Source organism: Castor canadensis, chromosome 17 (genome assembly GCF_047511655.1).
Source record: "Castor canadensis chromosome 17, mCasCan1.hap1v2, whole genome shotgun sequence".
Lineage (NCBI taxonomy): Eukaryota > Metazoa > Chordata > Mammalia > Rodentia > Castoridae > Castor > Castor canadensis.
The window spans coordinates 62,605,653-62,622,276 of NC_133402.1; the positions used below are offsets into that span (position 1 = coordinate 62,605,653).

The window sequence follows — 16,624 nt, forward strand, 5'->3', positions numbered from 1 at the left end:
TTGTAAACTTTGGTACCTGAACTCGAATTTCCCTCTTATTTGGGAATATTTTCCCTTATCACATGAAATTCATTTTTAAGTAAGTGTAAGATTGCCTTTAATATACTCTTAAGAAATTCTCATTGCTTTAATGGAGCACTACATCTAATATACAGACTGTTTTGTTATCTTGACAACTGCAATCAGCAGTTTCTCTAGACTGAAGATATTCAAAAATTACTGAGTGGTATCTTTTTTTAGGAGTGTGTATGTTAACTTTCAAATTTTGTGAATATTAGTTTGTGAGTCTTTATACTGGTTTGTAAAGGCTTATATTATTATAGTCTTAAATGTAACAAAATAACTCAGAAGGCTAATAATAATAGGTATTTAAGTAGTGCATGCTAGGAACCAGGCACTATTCTAAGGCCTTTACAGTGAGTCTATACAGATGAGGAATTTGAGGCTTGCAGAGGTTTGAAAATTTGCTGGAGGTCATGTAGTTTGTGGCAGTCTGGATTTGAATCTAGGCAGTCTGGTGCCAGAATCTATGCCCTTAACCTCTCCACTCCTTTATTAGTTCTAAGAAAAAAAGGAAAAATCCAACCAACTTATGTTCAATGTATAGAATCCTTAAGCTATTAGTAAGACCTTGAATATCAATCAGTTATGATTTAAAGCTTTATTTTGTTTTTTTTTCTTTTTTATGTCTGTATGTCCTTTGCAGTTTGTCTCCCAGTCTAACTGCCAGCAGTTCCTGAACACTGTTTGGTTTGGACAAATGTCAGGTTATCGGCGTAAGCCCACCTGTAAGAAGATAATGACTGTTTTGACAGTTGGCATCTTTTGGCCTGTATTATCCCTGTGTTATTTGATAGCTCCCAAATCTCAGTTTGGCAGAATCATTCATACACCTTTTATGAAATTTATTATTCATGGAGCATCATATTTCACATTCTTGCTGTTACTAAATCTGTACTCTCTTGTCTACAATGAGGATAAGAAAAACACAATGGGGCCAGCCCTTGAAAGAATAGACTACCTACTTATACTGTGGATTATTGGTAAGTATAAAGTTATTCCAAAGATTTTGCCTTTATTTAGTCCATTAATTAATTCCCCCTTGTTTGATGTTGTCATGACCATCATGTTCAATTTGCAATTTTACATTGCACAACAAGAATTTGAACAATTCCACAATCATGAACATTTGGCTAACATTTTCACAAAGATAAATGTTCTAAACTTGGTAAACAGGAAGATAACTTTTAACAATAAATGCTGTTTTGTAGAAGAGTATGAATTTTTCTTAGGTATTTAGAAATATATTTATACTCCTACATATTTTACAAGTTAACTATTATGTTTTGTTATATCATTAATTTTCCTAGTAGGAACTAATGAACTTTTATAATTATGATATTTTATCTCTGTTATAGAAATATTACTTAAATTTAGGTTTAAAGAGTTCTGGTGAGACTCGTTCCATAAATCAATTCTTTGTAATGAAAACCAAATCTCTTTAGAAATGATAGGTTTTTTTTTTTCTTTTATTATTCATATGTGCATACAAGGCTTGGTTCATTTCTCCCCCCTGCCCCCACCCCCTCCCTTACCACCCACTCCGCCCCCTCCCTCTCCCCCCCACCCCCTCAATACCCAGCAGAAACTATTTTGCCCTTATCTCTAATTTTGTTGTAGAGAGAGTATAAGCAATAATAGGAAGGAACAAGGGTTTTTGCTGGTTGAGATAAGGATAGCTATACAGGTAGTTGACTCACATTAATTTCCTGTGCGTGTGTGTTACCTTCTAGGTTAATTTTTTTTGATCTAACCTTTTCCTATTGGCCTCAGTTGCTTTTAAGGTATCTGCTTTAGTTTCTCTGCGTTAAGGGCAACAAATGCTAGCTAATTTTTTAGGTGTCTTACCTATCCTTACCCCTCCCTTGTGTGCTCTCGCTTTTATCATGTGCTCAAAGTCCAATCCCCTTGTTGTGTTTGCCCTTGATCTAATGTCCACATATGAGGGAGAACATACAACTTTTGGTCTTTTGGGCCAGGCTAACCTCACTCAAAACGATGTTCTCCAATTCCATCCATTTACCAGCGAATGATAACAGAAATGATAGGTTTTTAAGAGAATAACATATTTTTAGTTTTTGAAAACTTTTTAAGTACTGTGTTGTATAACAAGTATTTTAAATGACCTTCCACAGGTTATTAACTTCCCTCATTTTTTTTTTTTTTTTTGGTGGGTGAAGAGAGCTGGGGAACAACCACGTTATCTGTTTATGATCTCTTAAAGACATTTATTTTCAGCTTGTTTTTAACCTTAGCATTTTCCATCTGTTCCTTCACTATTTACTATAGAGTAAAAAGGTATTAAAATTTAGTCTTCTCTGTGATGTAAAGTACTGAATGTATGTACATTTTGATAATACTGTGTTCTTATTTCAATTATGAAACAAATTGATATGAATTAATGAAATTAATTTTCATACATTGGAATTTTAATTTGAAAATCAGTTTCAAGTGATGTGATTTCAGTCAGAATTTTATTTATAGTGGTATTCAATGATGTATTAATGTTTAAAGTTAAGTCGAGTAAAAATAATACACACCTATAACCTTAAACTCTAGGTTAAAGAAAATTAAACAGTTCCTTAGTACTGTTTTTCAGTTTCCTGCATTTTTGCTTCTGGGCAAAAAGGAAAAGGATTTTTTGTTTGGTTAGTTTAGTTTTATTTTTGTGTATTTATTCATTTAAAAAATTTTGAGCCATCTGTGCATCAAATGCTATTCAGGACATATATAGAATATCTGTTAATAAAACAAAGATTCTTACCCTTGAATAGCTTATAAAAGTAGGGCAAGATAGTCAATTGATAATAGACTAAGTAAGTTATATCCAGTTTTACAAAATGATCAGTACTATAAAAAGAAAGATGAAAGCAGAGTTAGGGGGATTGGGAGTGGGGCCAGAAGATTATAATTTTTAAATAGGGTGATCAGGGAAAGTGGTGAGCAAAGAGAAGAACTGAGGAAGTTAATCAGATGGATATCTGAGTGAGGACCTTACAGTCAGAGTGGGGGACCAATGTAAAAACCCTAAGGCAGGAGGCATGTGTGTTGAAAGAACAGCAAGAAGCAGTGAGGACAGCGTGACAAGTGTGGCAGAAGGAAAGATTTGTAGGAAATGAGGCCAGAGACAACGGGTCATGTAGAGTCTTGTAGGCCATTCTAAAGATTTGAATCTAAAGCAAGCGAGATTCAAGGGAAGGTGTAATACCAATTCTGCACAATGGTCTTGGGTGTACTCTGATATTCTCATTCACAGGGCACAGTAGACCGAAACCCGAAAGCAAGTTTTCTTATCTTTGTAGAAGGATACAAAACAGAATACACAGTAAGTCAGCATGATAACTTAAAATATACATTATTTTGGGAGCCCCAAATAAGACTGCTTCCCAGCCTCCTAGTAGGCACCCTGATTTGTATGGAATAAGGCCATGTGGGTGAGCGTGGGTTGTCCTGCTAGTAAGACTTAAATCTAATAGAAACTCAAATTCAGTAGCAGCTATATCCAGGAGGATAGCTCACTCTGAGTTAAGGCTAACATCACACACAGAAGCTGAGACCTTTGTTTCTCAACATGCTTTTATATGATCCCCACCATGTATACCCTTGGAGTGGTAAGTCAAGTCATAATCCTCTCCAGTCCAGATGCAGTTGTTAGTCAACAATAGTTTTTATAACAGTGTTAAACACAGCTGACCTTCCATATTTTTCTTGACATAGTACCTTTCCAAGAAAACTACTTTAGTGAAAAGTAACCTGAAGTTATGTTCCCACAGAGAAATTGTTTACATGTGCTATCAATCCATTCTTCTCTGGGAGAACCCTAAAAGGGTTTTGAGGAGTAAAATAACACTTGCATTTTAAAACAGTCACTCTGAATGCTGTAGTGAGAATAGATTTTAGGGAGATGAGGCTAGAAGCTTGGAGACCACCTAACTATTTCAATAGTCCAGGCAAAAGAGGGTGGTGGCTTGAAATTGAAGTGTTTGTGAGAAGGATTAGATCATTAATATATTTTGGAAGTAGAGCCCACAGGATTTGCTTTTGAAATGAATATGAAGTTTACAGGAGTCTGGATGATTTAAGGATATTTGGATTGAATGACCAGAAGGATGGAGTTGTTGTCAGTTGGGACAGGAAATCTTCGGAGGAGTTCAGTTTGGAGACAACTCTGGCTGGGGAGTAGAGAAGGGAGTGGCTGTGTAAGTTGAGTTTAGGAGAGGGGCTCAGAGATAGAAATAATTACATAAGCATAAGTGGAGTTTAAAATACATAAATTTGAGTCTTTATCAGATATTTACACCCATTGACTGGATGGGATCACTGATGTAGACAATGTTAAATGGTGACAAGGATCGGGATGGAAAGGTGTGTGTGCATGTGTGTGTGTGTGTGTGTGTGTGTGTGTGTGTGTGTTTAGCATCAACTTGTTTATTTATTTTAGCTTGTTTCATAGCACTTCACGTCCTTCTCTGGCAAATGAAACGGAAACTGATGGTTATTTTCTTCAAGTCATATGAAAGCTCAGGTTATTTTCTTTCAAATTTTAAGAAATATTCATTAAAAAGTTCTTACTTTTCTTTTTTCTTTGACTATACCTAGCTCAAAGATTATTTGCTTGTTTAGTATTTTGGCTTTTTAAGTATTGTTTAGCTTATTATTAAATTAAGAGAATATTATCTGATTTTTTTCTTCCTTTTTTAGGGATGATTTGGTCAGACATTAAAAGACTCTGGTATGAAGGGTTGGAAGACTTTTTAGAAGAATCTCGTAATCAACTCAGTTTTGTTATGAATTCTCTCTATTTGGCAACCTTTGCTCTCAAAGTTGTTGCTCACAACAAGGTGACTATTTGCTATGTCAGTTGAAGGTATAATAGTTTATTTAAAATAACCTAAGCTATTTAGCTGTGTAACTCAGAGTTACATAGGTCCAAATCTGTGTCTAGTGTTTCCATTTTAAAACCATTGGTGCCCATATAGTTTTGTGCCTCTCCAGTGGTTTAAAGGATTTACTTTTAAAGATGGTTGCCTACAATGTAATATGTACCATGGTTGATATTAACTATTCTTTATCTTGTTTTATCCTTAGAGGGATTCTAAAAGACAGAAGTCCTTATCATCATTTTTGTACATGAAAAAAATGAAACTCAGAGACATTAAATAGCATGTAGGGTCACACAGTAAAACAACAATAACAACAAACAAAAAAACAAGGCTGGATTTCAACCCAAGTCTATCTAAGTGTTTTCCTTCTGCCAAATGCCAGTTCTTTGTATCTGAGCAAGGTTCATTTAGCTCATTCACCTGTATATGTTAAAGTGAGAACACAAAGTAACTTAAAATGGTTAGTGTTAGAGATCTTTTTGTCAGTCTGAAAAAGAGCTTAGTTTAATGGAACTCATTATGTAGTGTTTTACATATTCCGAGTCATGATCATTATGCTTAAAATTTTTAAGCTTAAAAATGATAATTATTTTTCTGATGACTATATATTTTTATTCAGAATTTGACAAAAATCTAACCATATGGACATGTTACAATTTTACTTTCATCAAGATTTACACTCTTCCAAGGCCAGAAAAGGTAATAGTTTTTATGTTAGTTATCTTTGTTTAAATACAGAGTTTGGAATTCTTCTGGGGTATCATATTCAAGGAACTAAATTATGTTTTCTACTTTTTGACTAATTTATAGATTATAGAAAAAAACAAAGTAATTCTCTTACATTGGTTTACTTTATTAAAAACTTCTGTTTAATTGATCAGTAGTATGCAGAATGTTGGTTAGGTATGTTCAAAGGCCAAAGCATAAAGTTACTAAGAAAATAAAAATTGGCCATACATAGAATGTGGTTTGACAGAGATAGATAGCATTGCTTTTTCAGACTGATGGCTTTAGTTCTAGAGGTAGGATCCTCCTATAGTTTATTATCTCAAACAAGACATTTTGAAAGTGAAAGACGACACTCTTAGCACTTATTGCAGGACAACTGGTGTTTAATCTCAGCTGCTTTGTAGTCAAGTAGAGCGTGATCTCAGGCAGCTGGAAGATGTGAGCACTCTGTGACGAGGCACAACAATAAGCTCCTCTTTTTGTGTTTGTTCTAAAGTCCTGAGTCAAAGGGCTATGTTAAATTAATGCAGTTGCTAATTAATTGATGGGATACATGCTTGAAGTTCGCGGTATAGGATTTAAGAAAACTAGACAACATTCATAGAAAGTTTGAAGATAATTTTAAAAAAGAGTTAATTTTTTGAAACTTAAGGATTTCTAGGCAGTCTCTTCATATAAAAAGTAAGTGGTATTCCTGACATACATAGAACTATTTTATTAGTTAAAACATTGTTTCTATTAAAAAGAGAAAATGTACAAATTGCAAGCCCCTGTTAATAAAGGTCTTAAATAATTGTCAAAAAAAGGAAAATCTATAAAACATAAATGAAGATCCACCACAAAAAGACATAATTAAAAGAGTTTTCTGTCAGAAATTCAGAATACCTGTTTTTGTTTTCCTGAATTTGAGGGTTCTGTTCACCTTTGACTTTTCTTCCTCACGCTAGTTTCATGATTTTGCTGATCGGAAGGACTGGGATGCGTTCCATCCTACCCTTGTGGCCGAAGGACTTTTTGCATTCGCAAATGTTCTGAGTTATCTTCGTCTCTTTTTTATGTATACAACCAGCTCTATCTTGGGTCCATTACAGGTAAATAATTTAAAATTTCTTGAAGAACATTGGTTAGATGTCATTATGATTACATCATTCTACTTTCCTATTGGAACACTGTTATCATGATGTTTAAACTGCTTTTGAAAATAATTTTTGAAATTTTGCTTTTTGAAATAATAACATGATAAAAGCGAGAGCACACAAGGGAGGGGTGAGGATAGGTAAGACACCTAAAAAACTAGCTAGCATTTGTTGCCCTTAACGCAGAGAAACTAAAGCAGATACCTTAAAGCAACTGAGGCCAATAGGAAAAGGGGACCAGGAACTAGAGAAAAGGTTAGATCAAAAAGAATTAACCTAGAAGGTAACACCCACACACAGGAAATCAATGTGAGTCAATGCCCTGTATAGCTATCCTTATCTCAACCAGCAAAACCCCTTGTTCCTTCCTATTATTGCTTATACTCTCTCTACAACAAAATTAGAGATAAGGGCAAAATAGTTTCTGCTGGGTATTGAGGGGGGGAGCGGGAGGGGGTGGAGTGGGTGGTAAGGGAGGGGGTGGGGGCAGGGGGGAGAAATGAACCAAGCCTTGTATGCACATATGAATAATAAAAGAAAAATGAAAAAAAAAAAAAAAAGTAAAAAAAAAAAAAAAAAATGATGTTTAAACTGCTTTTGAAAATAATTAGCAATTAGAAGGCTACATCCTGTCCATCCTCTTTGCTTCTGGCTCATTGATAGCACTGCTTTCAGGAATTCAAACTTTATTAAGCTGTGGTCCATTGGCCTCCTTTATTCCATAGACAGAGCTGTATTTTAAGTATAATTATGCTTCAGATAATAGGGGAATATAAAAATCTGATTTTTACCAAAATAAATTTCACTTGTAAACTTGTTAAATTGTTTTAGGTTGTAAGTATGAGAGGTCCTATGCAAACAAATAATCCTACTTACTAGTGATTTTGAAGAGTATTTAGATATATTGTTTTACTTTTGTTTAGTAAATATGAAATGTAGTAAGTCAGAGATGACATTTAGAACTAAAAAGTTTGTAGAGATTATGTAGCCCAGATTTATACTTCACAGTGCTTTAAAGAAAGTGAACTTTTCTATGATACGTGATTTGTACAAAGTAATATGATTATTACGTGTGGAAGCCCAAGTCTAAACTCTGTCTCTTTTCGTCAAAGACTCACAGTTGTTTGAATTTACCCCAGCCAAGTTTAGTAATTGATTATTTTTAGATGGTACAGTAAGAGTTGACTAGCTCTCCATAATTATCTGATATTTCTGATAATCTGAACACTATTTTTATTTGATAAGTCAAAACTTACAATTTGGATTTTATTTTCAAAGAAGACATTTTAATTAAAGGTACAATTACCTTCTCTAAACAGGGATATGAAAATCAAATGTGTAGGAAAAGCTCGATAAAACTTGTGTTCTTATCTTGCAATAGGATTTCCTGGAGTGTGACTTTTTAACCAAGTCTTTTGAAATGCTCTGACAGACTGTGAATTCTGGGAATTTCCATTGTCACCTGAGGTCTCTGAGGAAGCGATAGGAAGCACTCTTAACCTTGTTGACACCGTCTTCACTTAGCTTTTTTCTCATATGGTGTGTTCAGGTGTCTGTGTTTCTCCAACACATGCTATGTGAAGCAGCACTTAAGACTATGCTATTTTTATTGTCTTTTTCCACCAGTATCTGTAAATGTTTAAAACCAAGAATCAAAGGTGTTTTTACATGTACCTTTTTTTTTAGCTAAAAATGGATAGTGTCACTAGTTTCTATGTTGGAAATTTCTTTATGTACTTCTATAAAGGGTTAAAATGTGAAAGTATAATATTGTTTAAGAACAAGGAGTTATTGTGTGACTTCCGTTTCCAACATGAAGTAACAGTGACTAAATTTAGCTTCTACCTAAAACAACCAAAAAGAAAAAAAAATAGACAAAATATAGGAAACAATAATTAAAAGAAACTTGACATCTGGCAATAAAGACTAGTGTTCTCTAACGTAACAACATAATTGTCCCACCTTACACTGCCTTGTGAGCATTTTTAATCTGTTGTGCAGAATAGGTAAGTATAGTCACAACTTGACAGAATTCTGGGTTGAAAAGAGATCTCAAAGGCCAATGAAACAACAACCAAAAAAAAAAAAAAAGCTAGCATTTGCAGGAAACATTACTGGAGAGGAGAAAGCCACATGGATGGAATTCTGGAGATCTGCAGATGGTCCCCCTTGAGTAATTAAGTAGAGTACCAGTCAGCACATGCACGTGAGTGTGCTACCTAGGACAGGGAACTATTAGTGGAAGCAGTACTTAGAGCTCATGCAGGGACAGGATAGGGCCTGCTTGTACCAGCCACACAAGAAAACCCCATAATACTCCTGTCATTGGGTAGAGTACTCAGAAAGGTCTTGCCTTGGTAGGGGGAACTGTCACCTCTAGACTATGCATTGCTCTGTTTCCCTCAAGTAAGTTTTAACAGCAGAATCTGAAAGTATTAAACTGTTTCCAGTAATGTTAATGTCTTCATCAGAACCTATCCAGAGCCAGGTGCTAGTGGCTCATGCTGTAATTCTAGGTACTTGGGAGGCTGAGAACAGGAGGATTGCCGTTTAAGGCCAGCCCAGGCAAATAGTTCACAAGATTCCATCTTCAAAATAACCAGACCGAAGTAGACTGGATGTGTGGCTCAAGAGGTAGAGCACCTGCTTTTTAAGTGTGAAGCCCCGAGTTCAGAGCCTGATTCCACTCCCCGCCCCCGCCCCTCCGCCCGCCAAAAAAAAAAAGTGTCCAGAAGGAACATAAATGTTAGAATTATCAGGTAAGGGCATCAACACAGTTACTATAGTTGTATTTCATATGATCCAAAAGTTAAGTGGAGACATGGAAGATGTTAAAAAACAAAGATCCAAATTAAGCTTTTAGAGATGAAGACTTCATTGTGGGATATGGAACACATCCTGGAGGGGATTCATGATAGAGTAGATACTGTCAAAGAATTCAGTAGAGAAAAAGTAATTTTAAAAAGGAAAAAAGCTTCAGTGAGTTTTGGGACAACTTTAGGTGACTAGTACACTTGTAACTAGTATTCATGAAGGATGGGCAAGACAAAAAAAATTTTTTAAAGAATTCATAGCTGGTAACTATAACTGTACAGATCCAAGAAGTTAACTTACTGAAACACAAGAAACATGAAGGAAACAATACCAACCACATCATATTCAAATTTTCAAAATCAATGATAAGGGAAAGCCTTAAAAACAGAATGACTACTTATAAATGGTAAGGATGACAGAGGATTTTTGATCAGAAACATCATAAGCAAGGAAGTGGTGAGGGAATGTTTTTAAACCACTAAAAGGAAAAAAAAGTCAACCCTGGACTTCTGTGTCCATCAAAATATTCCTCATAAAGACTTTTCTAGACATAAAAAAAGTGAAAGAAAACCTCACCAGTAGGCTGCAGGACAAGGAATGTTAAAGGAGGTCCTTCAAGCAGAAGAAATATCAATGGAGTTAAATAAAGCAATGAACAAAATATGTATGTATACAAAGGAAATGATAATTGTATAACTAAACATATAAACATTTTATTATTTCAACCTGGAAGACAAATTGTTTTATAAAAATAATAATGATGTACTAAAGGATTTATAATACTTATAAAATGTATGACAATAACAGCACAAAGGCTAAACTGGGAGAAATAGAAAAATACTATTATATTGTTCTTATATATAAAATACTATAATATTACTTGAAAATGAAGATAAAGATGAATACTATAAACCCTAAAGCAGTCTATAAACTAAAAACTATAGTTCATAAGCCAGCAAAGGACATAAAATGGAATTATAAAAATATAAAAAAGAAGGTAGAAAAAGAGGGGAAAGGAGCAAAGAACTAATGACCTAAAGAGGAAAAAACTGAGACTTGGAATCTCACTATATCAACTTCTCACATTAAATGTAAATGATCCTATCATGAGATTATTAGATTGGATAAAAATGCAAGTCCCAACTACGCTGTTTATAAGAAGTACACAGATGCATTAAAAAGGTAGGAAAAGATACACCACATTGACATTAGTTAAGAGAATACTGAGGCTAGGGATATAGCTCAGTAGTGGAGTACTTGCTAGCATGTCCCAGGTGCTGTCAAAAAGAAAAAAAAATCCTAAGCAAACAAAACAAACTGAAGTGGCTGTACTAATAGAGCAGACTCAGTAGATTTCCGAATAAAGGCTTAGCAGGATAAAGAGAGTCATTTCTTAATGATACAAGTTCAACTCATTAAGAGAACATAATTCTAAATATTTATATACCTAATACTTGAGTTTCCAAATACATAAGGTAAAACCTAATGGACTGCAAAGGGAAAGACATGAATCTACAGTTGCAACCAGAGATTTAATATTCCTCTCTTAATTAATAGGAGCAATTGATAGAAAAATCCATGAGTATATAGAAAATTGGAACAACATTCAACCAATTTAGCCCATTCTACTCAACAACAATTGTGTATATATTTTTTTCAAGTGCAAATAGAATATTGTTTAAGACTGAACATTGCAGTTGACACCACAGGAATATAAACTATCATTAAAGATTATTATTAATGAGTTATTAGAGATTGTTATGAACAAGTATATACCAGCAAATTTGATACCAGTGGGTTTGGACACAACACTCAAAAACTTTCAGTGGGTGGTTTCTCTTGCTATTGATTACTAATTTATTCCATTATTATGTCAACTTATTTTGTATTTGTTAAGGCTTGCTTTGTGGCCTAAAAGGTGATCTATGCTGGAGAACGTCCCATGGTATGCTGACAAGAATATATTCTGCAGCTGTCAGATGGAATATTCCACAGATGTCTGTTAAGTCCATTTGGTCAATGGTGCAGTTTAACTCTTATTGATTTTTTTGTGTGTAGATAATCTATCCATTGCTGGCAGAGTGGCTCAAGTGGTAGAGCACCTGCCTAGCAAGTGTGAGGCCCTGAGTTCAAATCCCAGTAGCACCAACAAAAAGCAGACATTTTTTCTATGCCTAGATGATCTTATCTGCCGATGAACGTGGGGAACTGAAGTCACCCACTATTATTGTATTTGTCCCTTTATGTGTTTATTAAATTGGGTTTATCAACATTCAGTGCATATATATCTATTGTCCTTATATCTTTTTGATACTTCGTTTTCAATTAATATGTAGTGACTCTTTTAATCTCTTCTAATTTTGGCTTGAAGTCTGCTTTGTCAGATATGAGTATAGCTACTGCTGCTTGCTTTCAAGTTCCATTTGCTTACAGCATCAGTTTCCATGCTTTCACTTTCAGTCTGTGTGTGTCTTTGCCAGTGAGGTGAGTTTCTATGGACAGCAAAGAGTTGGATTTTGGTTTTTAGTCCATTCAGCCAGTCTGCATCTTTTAATTGGAGAGTTGTAACCACTTAAATTTAGGGTTATTATTGAAAGATATTTCTCCCTTATTGATTTTAGAGGTTTGCTGGTTTACTGAGTTAATAATGTTTTTAATTCCCCTAAGTGAAATTTATTCTTTCCTGAGCTCTTGTGATTGTATATATCTGTCTTCTTCTGTGTGTAGCATTCCTTTAAGTATCTTCTACAATTCTGGCTTTGTGATCTTGAATTGCTTTAGTTTATGCTTATCGTAGAAGGTCTTTATTTCTCTTTTGATTTTAAAGGATAACTTTGTTGGATGTAGTAATCTTGTTTGGAAGTTATTTTCTTTCAGGGTTTGAAGTACATCAGTTCATGCTTTCCTGTCCTTTAGAGTTTTGCTAGAAGTTTCTTTTGTTCTGATAGACTTTCCCTTGTCAGTAACTTGGCACTTCTCTCTTTCAGCCTTCAGTATTCTCTCTTTATCCTGTACTGTTGGCATTTTAACCAAAATATGGTAAGAGAGGTTATTTCCTGGCTATGTCTTTTTGGGATTCTAAATATCCGTTGTACTTGGATGTCCATTTCTTTCCCTGTGTTTTGGGAATTTTCTTCTATAATTTCATTGAATATGTTTTCTATTTCTTTAGTCTGTATTTCAGTTCCCTCTTCTACCCCAGAAATACATAGGCTCAGTCTCTTCATCATATCCCAGAAATCTTGAATGTTGTAGTCATGATAATTTACTCTTCTCTATTACCATCTGACTGTCTTCAATTCTCATTCTTCTTCCTGGTCTAATCTATTGGTGATGCTTTCCATTGAGTTTTTTATTTGATTAATGGAACTGTAGGATGAATATATTTTCCAGTTTCATATGGGGTTCTCCTTTGTAAGCAGCCTTGTTTCGAGGGCTCAATACCCAATACCACTCAGAGAAGAGAAAACAACTGCCATAACAACACCACCACCCAAGAAAACAACAAAAACCAATTCAAGGCTACTCCTATACTACCAGAATCCCCAAGAAGGAAAGGAGCAAAAAAATCTAAAATAAACTATGGGTTAATAAAGGTAAGTAATAAAGGACACAGCAAGTAATAAAGAACAAAGCAAGTTAAAGAAGAGGAAGAGAATAGAGTAACATTTAAAAATTCAACTACAAAATAAAGAAAAGTGCTGGTGCCAGTGGCTCACACCTATAAATCCTAGCTACTCAGGAGGCAGAGATCAGGAGGACCAAGGTTCAAAGCCAGCCCAGGCAAATAGTGTGCAAGAACCTATTTCAAAAAAACCCATCCCAAAAAAGGGATGATGGAGTGGCTCAAGGTGTAGGTGCTGAGTTTAAACCCCTATACCTCGAAAAAAAAAAAAAAAGCAAATAACTTAGATAAAAGTAAGAAAATAAAATTAAAATAAAATAAAAATTTTAAAAATAAGGTAAGTTTAAAAGAATACTAAAAGAGCAGCAAAAAGAAAAAGAGAAAGACAAAGAATTGGAGAATCTTCTTTCCAGGTGCTGTAATGTTGGAAGCCACCAGGGCTGGGGGGAGGGGTAGTGGTCACACCTGGAGTCTGTCGTAGTTCCTCTCTTTGCTCACCATACCATTTGGTGCTATATGTAGACTGATGACATGGCCAGTCAAGGATATGTTGTCAACATCAGTGCTGTTTAAATCATTGTGTCATCTGTTGAGTGTTTCCTTGCCCTTAATTTTGTGAAAATATGCCTCCTAAACAGTAAATGGTACCTCAAAAGAAGGTAAAAGTTAGTGTGCTTAAGTGATAAAGTGAAAATGTTAGATTTGTTGGTAAGGAGGCATGTTTCTAGTGGAAGTTGGGTGGCATTATGGGAAAAATTAATTGAGCATCCACAATTCAGTACTGAACCCTGCATCCTAAGCATTTATGGTTTTTTCTCAATGATGGTCTCCTTGGAACTATCTACCTATGGATACCAAGGATCTACTATATTGGTTTGCTTTATGGTATCTATAAATCCCATAAGCTTATCTTCACTCTTTTTATACTTTTTGCTTTTCTTGACTAGGTAATTTCAAATGACTTTTGACTTTCCTGGTTCTTCTGCTTGCTTTAGAGTGCTGTTGAACAGTATTGAATTTTTTAGTTCAGTTATTCTTTAGCTTCTGAATTTCTGTTTGTTTCTTTTTTTTCCCATTTTTTTAAATTCTTCTTTTCATGCATTACTTGCTTCAGCTCATTGAGCATCTTTATAATGGTTATTTTGAATTCTGTTAGATATTTCATGTATCTCTGTTTCATTAAGATTGGTTTTGGAATTCTGTCTTGTTCCTTTGTTTGGATTGTATTTCTGCTTCTTCATTTTCCCTCCTTTGTGTTGTTATCTATGTATTAGAAAAAAAAGAAATACTTCCTCACCATCTTCTGGTCTTCCTAGATTGGCCTTATACAGGAAAACACCTTCACCAGCCAATCGAGCATAAGCTTTTTGGGCCTCTCAATCTCTCATACTGGTCCAAACCACCATCTTTGTTCTTTGCAGCCCCCAAGCATATAGAACATGCCAGGTCCTGCCAGATATTTAAGATCGGTGAGATAGAAGCCAGTCCCTCAGGTACTTCCCAGAGAAGTTGAAACTCTTGAGTATGTGGTTCAACTCTTTTTTCCTTCTCCTGGAGAGGCTAGGAGCTAGAGCTTTTCACCTACTTACTGCGCTCAGTGGGGGACAAGAGCTGTGTAGTGCCCGGCTATTTTAAACCATCATTTTGCTCTCTGTAGCCCCCAGAGGTCTAGTGTATCCCAGGGCCTGTCAACTTTCCAACACACAAGAAATAGAAGCCAGTCCTGTAGGGACCACCCAGAAAAGTTGGAATATTAGATGTACATCCATCTTCCTCACTCTTTGGGGAGAAGATGGAACCTGTGGTTTATTACATACTTGCCTTGTGCGCTGCCAGAGATAGATGCTGTGGTGACTGCCTGCATACTAGTTCTAACCACCTCTTTGATTTTTTTAGGGGGCGGGTATTGGAGCTTGAACTCAGAGCCTTTACTTTGAGCCATTCTACCAGCCCTGTTTTGTGAAGGCTTTTTTCGAGATAGGGTATTGTGGAACTATTTGTCCAGGGTTGGCTTCGAACCATGATCCTCCTGATCTCTGCCTCCTGAGTAGCTAGGATTATAGGTGTGAGCCACCAACCCCTGGCGCACTTTGATCTTTGTAGCCCTGGGGGAGTAATCTATGCTGGGCTCCATCAGTACTAAGAGAGAGAGAGAGAGAGAGAGAGAGACAGAGACAGAGACAGAGACAGAGACAGAGACAGAGATAGAAGACAGAGAAGTTGGTGTCCTAAATGTGCATTCTAACTCCTTCCTTTCTCAAAGGAAGATGGAGCTGGAGGTTCCCTCCTGATCTTTGACACTGTACTAGAGTGGGAATTTGCGTGAGAGTGTCTCTGCCTTTCCTCCCAGTTTCGATGTAGCTGGTTTTGCACTCACCAGAATGCAGGAGCTTCTTACTTAGTGTCTGCATTGCTTACAAAGGAAATTAATCATATGTTGTTGTTATACTGGCATGGCCATGGGAGAAAGGGGAGTTCAAGGCTTCCAATTTCGTCATCCTGGTGATTTCTATATCCTTCAAGAAACTGTACAAAACATCTGTTTTCTGGTGTAATGTTAATAACATGATAGGTTTGTGTTACATCGTAGTGCCAAAATATTGTAATGTAATTTTATATTGAAAATTTATGATAATTTTTTTTTCACAAAATAGTCTACTTCTTTAACAATAGCAGAAGTTTAACATTTTTCTTTTGCAAGTATAGTTATGATATTTTATATGATTACACATGCAAAAGAGAATTTTGAGCATGGGTAGTTTCAGTGAATAGAACTTTTAGATAATTATGGCTTTATCCTAGAAGACTTGGAAGGAGAATGGATTAAAAGTTGTCATTATTATTGTTTCCTTTTATAATTTAATGAGTCTTGTGATATCAAGGTTTCCTCTGTCAGATATGTAGCTTGGTTTCACTGTTCTAAATGAGAATACAGAGGCATTTTGCCTCTGTTAAATTATTTCCTAAGAATAAGGCTTCAAAAATAGTATTAGCAGATCAAAAGATAGGATCTTTGTAATACCTCAGTATTTCTATTCCTTGCAAATAGTTTCAAGTGTTGCCTGGCATACAAGCAGTATAAAAATAAACTGTTTCACCATGTGAAAGCATTTGGTGCTTCTTAAAAGTTATACTAACCTAGTAGTTTGCTTTATTTTTTTTTGATGGCATCTTACTATATTATCCAGGCTGGCCTGTAGTTCCTGGGGTAGATTGATCCACCATGCCTGGCTTCATTTTCACTCTTCTTGTTTTTTAAAAAAATTTTTTCATTAGCACATATTAATTATACAAAGGGGTTTCATTGTGATATTTTCATATATGCATATAATGTGCTGAAATATGTCAACTAGATGAAATAAAAGAGATGGTTTATA

General features: G+C 35.3%; 1 protein-coding gene across 9 annotated transcripts in view; it reads left to right on the top strand.

The window, feature by feature from the left end:
* Trpc1 (transient receptor potential cation channel subfamily C member 1) overlaps nucleotides 1-16,624 on the top strand; it is a 50,579-nt gene that overhangs the window by 26,130 nt on the left and 7,825 nt on the right. For 4 of the 9 annotated variants that reach the window (XM_074060081.1, XM_074060078.1, XM_074060077.1 and 1 more), the window contains 4 exons: nucleotides 707-1,043; nucleotides 3,317-3,385; nucleotides 4,762-4,901; nucleotides 6,620-6,763. In XM_074060081.1, coding sequence (XP_073916182.1) covers nucleotides 707-1,043; nucleotides 3,317-3,385; nucleotides 4,762-4,901; nucleotides 6,620-6,763 — 690 coding nt within the window. Of the gene's footprint in view, nucleotides 1-706; nucleotides 1,044-3,316; nucleotides 3,386-4,761; nucleotides 4,902-5,562; nucleotides 5,643-6,619; nucleotides 6,764-16,624 lie in introns of all 9 variants that reach the window. The other 5 variants (XM_020161513.2, XM_074060082.1, XM_020161514.2 and 2 more) reach the window with 2 other exon arrangements.